The 14,418-nt window shown below is 43.6% G+C and overlaps 1 protein-coding gene across 2 annotated transcripts in view; it reads left to right on the forward strand.

Moving 5' to 3' along the window:
• The first annotated feature begins 5,558 nt into the window (after positions 1-5,558).
• Asip (agouti signaling protein) overlaps positions 5,559-14,418 on the forward strand; it is a 28,854-nt gene continuing 19,994 nt past the window's right edge. The window contains exon 1 of one of the 2 annotated variants that reach the window (XM_034495511.2): positions 5,559-5,686. In XM_034495511.2, the coding sequence (XP_034351402.2) occupies positions 5,568-5,686 (119 nt within the window). In that variant the 5' untranslated portion in view covers positions 5,559-5,567. The other variant, XM_034495512.2, reaches the window with a different exon arrangement.

The following is a 14,418-nucleotide window of genomic DNA, read 5'->3' on the forward strand; positions in this document are numbered from 1 at the left end:
GAAATGTAAATAAAATATCGTTTTTTTGTTTTTTTTTTTTTAAAGCTTCGAGAACATCATGTTTCAGTAGAATGTACTTGTCGAAGCTTAACTGTAGATTCTGATCAGATTTACTTTAGGTTTTGGGTCCAACTAGATAATCAATATTTAGAATATAGAAAATAATTTACCTTTATATCTCTGTTCTCCCTACTTAACATAATGGCTGCTGTACGTACAGTAGCATTTATGTAAATGGGTTACCCAGATTTTATAGTTCACAACATTTGTAAGACACACTGTGATAATTAAGTTTGCTTTATTGTTCCCAAAGATGGCTTGAGGCTAGGACTGGTCTTTGTTTCTTAATTTCTGATGCCTTTACTCTTGCAAAACCAAAATTTACTATTCTGTTGCTGCTCTGGTTAAAATTCTTCACTATACTTCTTAGCTTTTTCCAGTGCATAGTTGACACTTGATATAAAATTGCAATGTAGCATTATAGTGTTTCCTTTAAAAATAATAAAACTTTCTTCTTCACTAACAAGATCAAAAAAGACTGTCACCTATAACAATAAGGAAACTAAGACCTCTGTCATGGTAGTGCCATTTGAGGCAAGGTACTGCTAGCCAATTACAATGTAATCCAAGCTGCCTTTACTATTACCCCATCTTCTCTAGAAAACCCTCTGTGTTTATAACCTCTGCCCATGCCCTAGCTTCCTGCACCCCTGACCTGAGCCTAACCTGAGCCTGCCCTGCCCCCTTGCCCTGGGTCTATGCTTTCATCCTTTCCCTTATCTCACTGCTACACCAACCAGTATAAATCTCACTCTTTCAAATCTATGGAATCTCTTTAAAACTCAGAATTTATTCAAACTCTAAAGTCTCTAGCATTTAACTAAGTTACTAACTCTCCTACAGCCTTCCAAGTGAGTTTCAGCCTTTGCTTCCAAATATTTGGTACTGGAAGAACAAAACCTCAATGCACAACCTAGCCAGTCTTAGCCAATTTCAATTATATATATATTTAAGACAGGGTTTTTCTGTGTAGCCTTGGCTGTCCCGGAACTGACTCTGTAGACCAGGCTGGCCTCAAACTCAGAGATCCTTCTGCCTTTGCCTCCTGATTGCTGGGATTAAAGGTCTATGCCACCATGCCTGGCTAAAATCCTTCTTTATATTGTAAAGCTATACTCAGTAAGTAATGATTAACACAGGCTTTGTGCTGCACCAAGCCCTGGGCTAAGCATTAGACAGGTGATAAATACGACATACTCCTACCACAGCTGATGGTGAAAACTTGGAAGCCTGGCATCCCAACTACCGTCAGGAACGAAGGGAACAGAAACGTCCACACATTCCTATGGGATTATAAATCAGTACAAACACTTTAACAGAGCAATTTAGAAATATCTAATAAAATTTAAAACATACTCACCTTCCCCTTCTGGCAGTGCTCCAAAGGAATGAAGTAAATATCGAGGTATAAATTTAAGAGAAATCATAGCAGAATAAGCTCATAGAAAGAAAAAAAAGTAATACAAAAGAGGTAAGTTAAGAGAAAGGAAGGCAGCATGCCATAGAGGAGGTTGACAAAGTCTGAAGCGGATGTTTCATAAACACCTCTAATAGAAGGGCCAGAGATGTAATGCAAAAGCAGGAGAGTGATTGCCTAGTATGCAGCAGGCCCTGGGTTCTGTCCCCAGCACTATACGAACCAGCCATGGTGACTGCCCTAGTTTGCTTTCTTGCTGTTTTGATAAACACTGTGACTTTAAGAAACTTGGGGAGGATAGGATTTCTTTCAACTTACAACTCTTACAAGTCTTCATGAGGGGAGTCAGGGTAGGAATTCAAACAGACACTAAAGCAGAAACCACACAGGAATGCCTGCTTGGTGATTGCTTCTCTGTCTCATCCTGTTAGCACTCTTATCCACAGAAATGGTATCAGCCACAGTGGGCAGGGCCCTCCCACATCAGTCAAACTGCTGCCCCATAGACACTCGCAGGATAATCGAATCAAGGAGTTTTCAGAGTTCCCTCTTCCTAGGTGACTCTGGGTTGTGTCAAGTTGAGAGAAAGGTAACCAAGAGATTGATGCAAGGCTGTAATTCTAGCACAAAAGAGAGGAAAGCAAGAGGACCAGAAAATTCCAGAGCATTTGAGGCCAGTCTGGGATACATGAGATGCTATGGGGAAGGGAGACAAAAATAAAATGAACACTATTATAAATTATTAAAGACAATTTTGCTGCTTCTCTTTATGAATACAAAGCAACAAGATAAACAAAATACAAAAGAAGAAAGCACACATTTTCCAGTCTGGTGTGAGAGATCACACTTGTAATCCCAGCACAGGCCAGCCACAGCTTTCCAAGTGAGTTCTCCAACAGCTTGGGTCACAGAGTGAAACCCTGTTTCACAAAACCAAAAGTCAAACAAACAGAAGACTCTCACTCCTGGTGTGCTGCTTCAGATTGCTAGACATCTTTATAAGTAATAAAGAGTTTAAATAAGACCAGTGCAGACAATCTCAAGCCAACAGATGTGGAAGTAGCTAGAAGAAATGAGAAGCCTTAATTGTTTTATGACAATAAAATAAATTGAGTAATAGGCTACATTCTAAACAATGCACTCTGATCAGCCTAGATTGGTAAGTTCTATTAAAATTTCAGCAAAGAGAAAATGTGTGTGTGTGTGTCTATGTGTCTGTGTGTGTGTGTGTGTACAATATATTCATATACAATGTTTCCAGAAAAATGTAAAGACGGGGGAGCCATGGCTAAGCAATTAAGGAATCATCCTGTTCTCGCCGAGGACCTGAGTTCAGTTCCCAGCACCCAGGCTTGGCACTTACAATCTCCTATGACTCCAGCTCCAGGGAGATCTGACATTTCTGGCCTCAAAGGTAACCTGCAGTCATGTACCCATGCCCATACACAAACACAGAACTGAATTTTTAAAAATTCTTTAAAGGAGAGAAAAATCTAGGAAATTAGCTCAATGGTAAAGCCTGTTCCTTGCATGCAACAAAGCCCTGGATTCAATCCCTCTCATGGAGTGAGGGGCATTTAGCTCATTTACAAAAACAGTAAAATAAAGAAAAGCACATTATTTTTTACTATGAATAAATGAAATTATTTTAAATATTAGACAACTAGATCTAGCAATCTGTGAAAGACTTAGAATGACCTCTTGAATTTGTACTAGAAATGCAACATATATTTAATAAAGGAATTAATTTAATTTACCACATTAACAGAGTAAAAAAGAAAAATCATATGATTCTACCAACTGATAAAGAAAAATAGAATGTTCATTTATGATTTATTTTTACATTTATTTGTCTCTCCTCCACTGAATGAGTGTGTGTGTGTGTGTGTGTGTGTGTGTGTGTGTGTGTGTGTGTGTGTGTGATGACATGGATGGACAGGATATGGGAGTCATTTCTCTCCTACCATGTGGGTTCCAGGAATCAGACTCATTGTCAGGCTTAGGAGTAAGTGCCTTTTCCCACTGAGCCTACCTCTCTGGCCCCCATTCCTGATTTTTAAAACTATTCCTATTATTATTTATTTATATTACATCTGTATATGTTTGTATATTGCATGTGCCTAAGGTTAGGGGTATCTCCGGAGCTGGAGTTACAAGCAGCTGTAAGCTGTCTGATGTGGGTGCTAGGAATTGAACTCACATGGTCCTCTGCAGGAACAACACATGTTCTTAACCATTGAGCCATCTCTCCGGCCCCCATGAATTTTTTTTAAAAAGCAATAGAAAAATTCTTCTTAGTCTAACAAAGAACATGGTCATACAAAAAGAGATGTGAGTGGTGGCATACACCTGTAACCAAGGGTCTTGGCAGGAAGAGCAGGAGTTCAGGATCGCCCTCAGGGACACAGAGGTTTGAGGACAGCCTAGACCATGTGAAACACTGTCATGGAAAAGGGGTAGGGGTGATGAGTGGACAATTGTTCAAGCAAGAAGACCCCCTAGTTCAGATCCCCAGCACCTGTGAAACTGGATGTGCTGGTCTGCATCTGTTACCCTGGCACTCAGGGAGGCAGACACAAGAGGATGCCTGGGATTTACTGGCCAGTCAGATCTAGCTAAACTGGCAAGATCGATCCCCATTCAGTGTCTCAAAGAACCAAGGTGAAGAGAGAGAGAGAGCCAAGCATATAATGTGTGTCTGGCCTCCACACACATGTGCGCATACACACACACACACACACACACACACACACACGTGCACATGCTCAACACACATGCACACCATTTTTAAAGAGCTGTTCACATAAAAAAATATAGTGTAGAGATAACATTTTCCTCACACTACTTAAGATTATACAGTGTTGGAAGCATTCTCTTTGTTGAAATTCACACAAATACTTTATTGACCTAACAGCACCCCAGAGAGCCTCACCATCACAATAAGACAAAAACAAGAAATAAAGTTGTAAGGATAGTGGGCTGGAGAGATGGCCCCCCAGCTAAGAGCAAAGGACCCAGCCTCAGTTCCCAGCACCTACATGACAGCTCCCAATAATTCCTAACTCTAGTTCTAGGGAATCTGATGTCCTCTTCTGACCTCCTCAGGCACTGGGCACACATGTCATAAACAGACATACATGCAGGTGAAACACCTGTATACACAAAATAAAAATAAATTAGAAAAATATTTTTAAAAAGAAAAGAAAAAATGTAAATCATGTCAGGGTAGGGAGAAAGCATGGTGGGGGAAGTGCTCTCTGATCAGACTTGAGTATACATACATACATGTGAAAAATGACAAACTCAAAGCACATGAAGTCGCCCTCTTAACTCCATGAATATGCATGCATGTACATAGATATACCTATGGGGGGGATTCTCATATCTTTTTTATAAACTCCATTTTTAAGTGTATGTGAATTTTTTATTCTAGGCTCCTGACAAATTACCTCTAACTTAAAAAAAAAAAAAAAGTTTTTAGTCCACATCTATCCTGTGCTGATGTTTGTAATCCCAGCACGTGGGAGATAAAAGTAGGAGCAGGAGGATCCGAAGTGAAAGCCACCCTTGGTCCAACCTGAGCTACATAAGACGCTGTCTCAAAAAAAAAAAAAAAAAAAACAGACAAACAAAAAGATTCACGTCATCCAGAGGTTCATAAATTGTGACCTTATAAATTTTAGCTGGTTCAAGGAAATACCCAGAGAAGAGAGGAGAGCCGCAGCCTAATCCTTTGGAGTCAGCACGAGAGCCTCTCCTTCCGGTGGTGAAAATTTGAGAAATTTGAAAATTATGAAACCAGTACTGGTAATCCCCTAAGAGAGTCTACCAATTGGGCAGGCCAGGCCTCAGCCATCTGCCTATCCAGTTGTTTTAGTTTCTCTACCGACTGTTCCTTAGCCCACCCAGAATCTCCCAGGGAAGAAGTTCAATTAAACCGTGCCTTGGTGGGATTTGTTTTTCCAGGTCAAGTTACTAGGCCTAGGTTTCTCTGTGTCCCCTGGGGTTAATTCTGAATTAAATCCTCATTAACTCTGCTTACGGAGTAACCTCAGTGCATCCCCTTCTCTTCCATCCTCTCCTAACCTCCATGTCAACACCAATTTCAGTTCCTAAGACTCGGGAGAAATATAGGGAGTGCAGACCACAAAACTGTGGCCTCTGGGATGAGTCTGAACCCACCGCGTTTACTGGGCTGAAAGCAAAGGGGTAAGAGGGGAAAGGCAGCTACTGGGGACTTCTGGGGGCTTTAAAATGTCTCACAGCGATGTTCCTTGCCTCTGCCACCCAAGGACAGGGAAGACTTTCTGGCCTGGCTTCCCTTAGGGCAGCTGATTCGGAGTAGAGTCACTTGTAAGTAGGAGGAACCTATTGTCTTTATTCTGTCGCTTCGGGGATTCTATCTCCTCCTTTTGTACGGTTCCCTTTCAGGTAGTCTGGGCTGCGAGATCTAGCTATGAAATAAGCACCGGTCCTTACTTGAGCTGCATTGTAGAATATGCTCTCCTCTTCTGCTTGCTGCCTTTCACCTCTTTCCAATGTGGATCTACCAGCATCTTGCGCTTGAGACAGTGACATTTGGAATAATGTTTGTAGAATGGCCAATTGTTTTCTTGTTCTTACATTTTAAGTAGCAAACCGCGGGTGGCAAGCTTCCTTGGCTAGATGGCCTTTACTCGTTGGTGGGATGCAGGTGAGTTTAGGTGGCAACTCTGCTTCCAGATGAAGAAGCATCTGTTTCTTGGAAAGTGAAATGAGTCTATTTGATTCACAGGTGGAGGTCAGAGCTTTTAAGAGATTAGCACTAAGGATGCAAGCAACATTTGCTGACTAGCCAAGGATGGCCCCCAGTTCTCTTTACCCTGCTTTTGCCATTCCCCAGCAGTAAAACCATAAAAAGCATATTATTCTAAGAAGTACTCCTTAGTGTCAACTTTGACCCAGAGTCACACTGGAATGCTGCTTTAGATTTTCTTCAGAGTTGTTTGCAGGAGCTGAGTTCAACCCATTCATACAGAACAAAATTTAGCACTTAGGAATCCATTTGTCTGCGTAAATTAGTTCACTCCGTATTTATTACAGGCAAAGCCAATCTCCCAAATGTCATTTATTGCAACCTGCCTTTGCCTTTATATGTGATGAAGTTTTTAGAATTGATACCCGATTAGACTTAATGTCCATTCAATAGAAACTGGAGCAGTGCCTGCCACTGTGGACGAGTCTGCTACGTCTCAATGATATTGGATATTTGTTCCACTGTTTGCTTTGGAGAGGCTGAGTGGAGAATACATTAATGTCACTTTTGGTTTTCTCTGTTTGAGGGAGACCTATGGACCAATAGCATCTCAGCCCACTCCAGAAGGCTCGTTCCCAGTGCTCTGGCGGCTTTCATGTTCTCTCCAGAGGTCTCATGTGTATTCTGAAGGTTTGCTCAGCTGACTTTGGTTCTAGCTTGATTCTTTCCAGCAGGAAATTGCATCTAATATCCAAGCCTCCTCCCTCCTTCTGCTGTAAACTTGTGGGGGAGCTGCTGAGAAGATCACTGACTTTGGCCACACTTAGGGGGTTCAGAACACCCTCCAAGTGAAAGGAATTCAGAGAGGCTGTGCTGTGACTCTTGATAGATAACCTGCCTAACCTGTGTGAAACCCTGGGTTTGATCCCCAGCATAAGATAAAACTGGACATGGCACCAGACATGGTGGCCAATCCCTTTAATCTCTATGAGTTCAAGCCCAGCCTGATCTACATAGTGAGTTCCAGGCCATCCAAGGCTATATAGTGAGACCCTGTCTCAAAAAAAGAAAAGAAACCAGCTGGATACAGGGTATATGCTTGTAATCCCAACACTTGGAAAGTAGAGGCAGGAGGATCAGAAGTTCAGTCATCCTTGGCTATGAGACTGCATCTCAAGCAAATGAACGAACAAATAAATGAAATTCAGAACATCAGAAGAGAGTGTGACCTCTAGGGAACAGAAGTGGAGACATGGCTTCTAAAGGTGATAGGTGGGCAGGCTGAAGGGAATGGAGTCTGGGTTCATTTCCTCAGCTCCTACCAGCAATGTATTCCCTGTACATCAGGAATGAGTCTCTGGGACCTGGGAGATGGAGTGCACTAACAAGCCTGGGTAACTCTCATTGTTCTGCTTCTTGAGAAACGCCAGTTTCAGACCTTCTCTGCAGTTTGAACTCAAGGTATCTTTAAGCCTGGACCTCAGCTGAATCCTAAAACCCAAACTACCTAAGGACACAGGAAAAAAAAACTTGGACTCACTTTCTCCTGTATGTTTACTCAATAATCAACAGAAGAACTGAGTGACAGATGTCAGTGAGGGGCCCTCCATATACCAAGCAGGCTAACAATTCTAAAGCAGGCTTTAACTGGGTGTCCTTTAACTCAGTTGTGATACTCCTAGAGACAGTACCGGATCCCACAGTTAAGGGCATGTCCAGGTGGCAGTCCTAAGACTTAGGTTGTTTTGCCCAGTGTTTAACCATCCATCAAAGAGCTGCGATTTTCACAAACCCCTCCTCAGAACTCAGGAGTATTATTAAGGTATTGCAGCTTACTATAAAGAATATCACAGAGGTTACTTATGGGCAGCAGATAAAGAGGTACATGGAGAAAGACTTAGGGGGAAAGACACACAGCTACTAACCCTCTCCAGGTGTACCACCTTCCAGGAACCTCTGTGTGATCAGCTATCCAGATGTTCACCTTCTTCTTTGGAGCATTTGTTACATTGGCATGATTGATTAACTAATTAATTGGCCAGCTTCTCCTTTGGCTGTTCTCCCCTGGGATTGGAGGGCATCTAGCCAAGAGATCCAGCACATGACTTCCGTCATGTTCTCTCCCTAAGCAGACAGCACTCGGCTTACAAAAAAAGATGCTTCTTTTTGCAGCTTCTGAGACCTAAGAGTTGTATGTAGGAAGCCAAATGTATGTCTTACAACTTCACTGTGAGTTAGGTGATGAGAAGAGAGAGGAGCCAGGAGTCAAGAGAAAGGTGCTGAGTCCAATTGTCTTCAGGCAAGAGGTTTGTTAACGCTGAAGTAATCAGTATAGCAGCGTCTGAAATAAGAATCTTCAGTTCTGCCAATACAAGGGGCTATTCTTTTTGTGTGTGTGTGTGTGGTACTTGTTTGTTGAGACAGGGTTCCCCTGTGTTCCCCTAGCTGGCTTGGAATTCACTACATAGACAGGTATGGCCTTCAACTCACAGAGATCCTCCTGCCTCGGCCTCCTAGTGTCAGCCATCACCTGACAAGGCATCTTCCCTTAAAGGTTTCTGAGGGAAAGTGAGATCTTGCATTTGGGAGAAACAGACTGAGTTACCATGTGACTGTGCCCCATAATAGAAGATGGGAGGAGGGCCATATGTGACTTGGGCTACATGGTAGGAACCATTCTTTTCCTGGATATGGGACATGGGGTTTGATTAATATGTGATCCAGGCTATGTCAGCTGCCTTCGACTCTCAGGCAGCAAGGGCATTCAGTGTGCTTCCACCCTGCTGAAAGCCCTCTCTGATTAGGGCCTGCTACTTAGCCTGTGTTCTCGAATAACCACAGCATCCACTGGCATGCCATTCTTCTTGGCATCCGTTAGGCACAATGATTAGATTAGTCAATTTGGTCCAGACATAGAAATATTGCTCAAGGGGCCATAATAATTTTTAATATTGTTAAAAATATATCCTGGTAAGAGTTTATTCGACAGTATTTCCGTCTTCCTGGTGGCTAAGGCCTATAATTCTAGATATTCAAGAAGCTAAGACAAGAGGTTCACGAGTTCAAGTCCAGCCTGGGCTACAGAATGAGTTCAAGTCCTGTCTAGGTAACTGGTTAAAATCCTGTCTCAAAACAAAGTTAAAAGAGATCTGGAGATGTGATGTGGAAGTAGAGTACTTGCCTATTGTGTGCAAGGTCCTAGGTTCAATCCCCAGTAAAAAAAAAAAAAAAAAAAAAAAAGTACTGATATAGGAGAGGAAACTTGTGCTCAACTCTGAATACAGCAAAGGAAACTGAATAAAGCAGAGTAAGGGTGATAATGAGACAATGGGTGAAAACCACTTAGAGCATCAGTTCTCAACCTGTGAGGAGATCTCAACCTGTTTGGAGATCGAATGATTTCTTCACAGGAGTCACCTAAGACCATTGGAAAACACAGATTTGTGTTATAATTAATAACAATAGAAAAATTATAGTCATAAAAGGAACAATGAAATAATTTTATGGTTGGGGGTCACCACAACATGAAGAACTCTATTAAAGGGCCGCAGCATTAGGAAGGTTGAGAACCACTGCCTTAGAAACACCAGTTGCAAGGAGATTCGTGTGAACATAATGGAGTGTTTGCTAAAGGCAGGCAAGGGGTTTCGGAACGTAGGTATCAGAGAGGGGGAGGTTACTAAACTGACTTAGCAGGACTCTTTCTAAACCTGGGCTCAGCAAGACCAGAGGTCAAGATCGATGCCCTACTAAGAACAGGCTCAGAGGGACCTAGCTGAAATTGGGTCAGGAAGAAAATCTTGGTCAGTATCCACAGCCTTCTCCTTCCCACTCGGCTGCCAGGCTCAGCAACATCAGAGACAGATCCCTGCTTCCCTCAGCCGGCCCTTCCTTCCTTCAGACTTCCCAGACTCTTTCCTTATGAGACTGGCAGACTCTGCAGACTCCACATTTGGCCTCTCAACCAACCGGCAGACGTATTTCTGACTCAGTCTAGACCCTGATGAGGAAGCCAGAAAAGCTTGCTTCCCAGGAGCGGAGCCCCATCCCTGACAGCCCGTCGCAGGGAGATGGCACTTCCTCAGTCATCTGACAGCGTCCCTTGTGTGGACAGAGCTGAAGGAATCCTAAATCCAGGCCTCCAGAGGAGAACAGCTGTTCTGTTTTCGTTTTGTTTTAATTTCTTCCATAACAAGTTGGGCTTGGCCAGGATGGCACACTACAGTCTGCGGAGGTTTTGGGTTGTTCTGGTTCTCATCTGTGAGACACAGTTACACACAGCCAAGGCTGTGTCTTTGAACTATATACAGCCTTCTCACACTGAATGCTAGGATTGCAGGTTCTTTGGCAGCTTGCTTTGCTTTCTTGTGGGAGATTGTTTGTTTTTGTCTTTTGTCTTGTGTGAGACAGTCTCACTGTGTATAGCTTATAATGGCTTCAAGGTTGTGAGCTTCTTGTCTAGCCCCCCAGGTGCTGGGATTCCATGCAGATGAGGAACCTCTTCCTCCTTCTCTTCCACCTCAGGAAAAGGGTGGAGCTTTTCACGTGGCTCTGATGTCAGATTTTGGATTGACTCCATCCTCTGCTGTGATGCTTCTGCAACCTTGTACACTGAGTTTCCGTTTCCAACAGAGTAATAGGTTTTAAATGTTTGTTTATTTTTAAAATGTGCGTGAGAGAGTATGGCATATGAGTGTGGAGTTCTGAGGATATCTTTGGGAGTTGGTTCTCTCCTTCTGTCTTGCAGAGGCAGGACCTCCTTCGTTCCTGCTGCTGGCCCCTGAGCTTTGGCTAATTCTTCTGTCTCTGATTCCTGTCCCTCTATAGGAGTGCTGAGGTTACAGACGTGGCACCACAGCATCCAGCTTTGTAGATGGGCTTCAGGGATCAAACACAGGTCTTCAGGCTCACACAGAAAGTGCCTTTACCCACTGAGCCATCTCCATCTCCCTTGGCCCCGATCTGTAGCTGTGTGTGTGTGTGTGTGTGTGTCTGTGTGTCTGTGTGTGTCTGTGTGTACACTACATGTGGACAGGAGTCCTCAGAGGCCATAGGAGAGTGTTGAATCCCCTGGACCTGAAGATAATTGTGAGCTGAAATGTGGGTGCTAGGAACTGAACCTGGTCCTCTGCAACAGCATCAAGTACTCTTAACTGCTGAGTCGTCACTCCCTCCCCAAGCACTATCTATATATTGAAGAGGGTTAAATGTGTATAATTACCTACAACAGAGCCTGCCATGTAGCAGGCTCTCAGTGAATGGTAGCTACTATGATTTGTGGTCCTGTTTTGTTTTTGAGTAAATAGTTTGAGTTTTCTGCCGGGCAGTGGTGGCGCACGCCTTTAATCCTAGCACTTGGGAGGCAGAGGCAGGCGGATTTCTGAGTTCGAGGCCAGCCTGGTCTACAGAGTGAGTTCCAGGACAGCCAGGGCTACACGGAGAAACCCTGTCTCAAAAACAAAAAACAACAACAAAAAAAGTTTTCTTCCAATGAGAGCACACTACAATGATCTGGATGTCTATGTTTCTACCCTCGTTCTGACTCTCCACCTCAGTTTCCTTATCTGTGGAACCAGTGTGGAAGAACCAAATCAGTGTTCCTCACAAATCGCAATCACCCAGGAGTTTATTTAAAACAGGCCTCTTAAAGCTGAGGGTGTTAGTCTATGGGAGAAAGTGCCCCGGTAGAATGGTAGAACGCAGGAAGCCCTGAGTTTGGTCCCCAATACTGCATACATTGGGTATGATGGTACATCCCTATAATCCCAGCACGTGGGAGGCAGAGGCAGGAGGACTGGGACTTCCAGATCGCTCTTGGCTACCTATCAAATCACCACGATTTACAAAACACGCTGAGTTGTTGGCGGCAGCTCTTGCCTAAAATCTAAGCACTTGGGGTAGGAAGATACTTGTGAGTTTAAGGCCAGCCTAGACTACCAAATGAGTTCCAGGTCAACCCAGGATAGAGGGAGGCTCTGCCTCAAAACAAAACAATGCAAAACAGGAGAGATGCCTCCTTGGATACTTAGGGTTCAGTGATGTGGGGCTTGCCTAGAATGCCTGAAGCCTTATGTTCAGTCCTTAGTGGGCAGGGACACAGGAGGACTGGACTAGAGAAAGAAGGACACTTGTATATGAAATAGCCAAGGAAGGGGACGGTAAGGGTGCCAGCATTGGCAGTGATCCAGGCATGTGAAGGGGCGGAGGAATCAGGCTCAAGGCCAGGGAAAGACACTAAGGTCAAGGGTGAAGCTTTGAGAGTTTGGTACACCCCACCAACAGAAAGTACTGTATGTTTATGTGATGATTTAGGATGGAACTCTATCAAATGGACTCAAAGAAGGTAACAAGACATTTTAGGAAATGAGAATTTTATTCCAGGGATGGTGGCAAGCCAGCCGGGTGGTACCTGCAATTTGCAAGGGGATCAAGAGTTCAGTCCTAGCTGCTTTCGCCTGATTATTTTTCTTTCACCCGAATGCCCAAATTTGATCTGAGAGCACCTCCCCCACCAAGCTATCTCCCTAGCATGACTTTTTTCTTTTCTTTTCAAAATATTTTTCTAATTTATTTTTATTTTGTGTATACAGGTGTTTCACTTGTATATATGTCTGTTTATGACATGTGTGCCCAGTGCCTGAGGAGGTCAGAAGAGGACATCAGATTCCCTAGAACTAGAGTTAGGAATTATTGGGAGCTGTCATGTAGGTGCTGGGAACCTAAGCTGGGTCCTTTGCTCTTAGCTGGGGAGCCATCTCTCCAGCCCACTATCCTTACAACTTTATTTCTTGTTTTTGTCTTATTGGGATGCTGAGGCTCTTTGGGGTGCTGTCAGAGCAATTCAGTATTTGTGTGAATTTCAACATAGAGAATGCTTCCAACACTGTATAATCTTAAGTAGTGTGAGGAAAATGTTATCTCTACACTATATTTTTATGTGAACAGCTCTTTAAAAATAGTGTGCATGTGTGTTGAGCATGTACGTGTGTGTGTGTGTGTGTGTGTGCGCCCGCACATGTGTGTGGAGGCCAGACACTCACATCATATGCTTGGCTCTCTCTCTCTCTCTCTCTCTCTCTCTCTCTCTCTCTCTCTTCATCTTGGTTCTTTGAGACACTGAATGGGGATTGATCTTGCCAGTTTAGCTAGATCTGACTGGCCAGTAAATTCCAGGCATCCTCTTGTTTCTGCCTCCCTGAGTGCCAAGGTAACAGATGTGGACCAGCATATCCAGTTTCACATGGGTAGTTGTAAGCTTTTGGTTAGTCACTCAGCTGTAACTTTTAGGATTCGGCTAACCAATGACAACAAAATTACAAGCTCAGATGTCAACAAATTTCTCATGCTTAGTGGGCCTTGACTTTCTGATGTTCCCACCAATCATGACGTAGACTGGTTTTAAAAAGCCCTCAGAATACTGAGCTCTGTGCCTTGAGTTGTCACTTTTCAGACCTGCTCCTAAGAAGGCAGTCTTGAGAAGTGAGCACCTTTTACAGGCAGGGCTTCTACTTTTTGTCAGTTCCCTCTTCCCTTAAATGTCCCCTTCCCAATCTCAGCAGAATCTGTCCTCCTGACAGCATTCCTCAGGACACTGCCCTTGGGGAAAGAGACTAGTTATCCAGAAACACAAACTGCTACCAGCTTAACCATGTTATTTGTTCTATCACCTCAGGGACCCATAAGACATGCTGTGGCAACTGGGTAAATAAAGGTAGATATTTTGAGGTGGGATGGCTTTAAATTCCATTTTATCCCCAGGACAGAGCTCAATGATGAGGTACTTGCCTGGTGAAGACATTACCTAGAATGAGGTTGGACCTTCTGTGACTTGAATTACTAAGTAGCAGAATTTCAAAAACATATAAGTGTGCTGGCACTCCATAGAAATCTCAAGAAAGACAGAGTGCCCCTGTCCGCCAAAGCTGAGAACAAGAGGTGCTAGAGAACTTGAGCAGGCTCCTGAGGGGAAAGGTAGGACTTGGAGGGGAAAGGTAGAGATAGAGAATAGCCATGACATCCTAGACAAGGTAAAAAGGGTCTCGACGGCAAACTGGAAAGCACTAGGTCAGACATCCAGAGCTCTGCCCTCCTTCATACTGCCCAGCAATCACTGTAGACAGTGATTCTGCAATTGCACACTAGCTAGTGCCTGACAACAACCTATTCTGACGGATGTGGAGTGGTCTTGATCTTTTTCCACCCTCCC

The sequence above is a fragment of the Arvicanthis niloticus genome, chromosome 2 (assembly GCF_011762505.2).
Source record: "Arvicanthis niloticus isolate mArvNil1 chromosome 2, mArvNil1.pat.X, whole genome shotgun sequence".
Taxonomy (NCBI): domain Eukaryota; kingdom Metazoa; phylum Chordata; class Mammalia; order Rodentia; family Muridae; genus Arvicanthis; species Arvicanthis niloticus.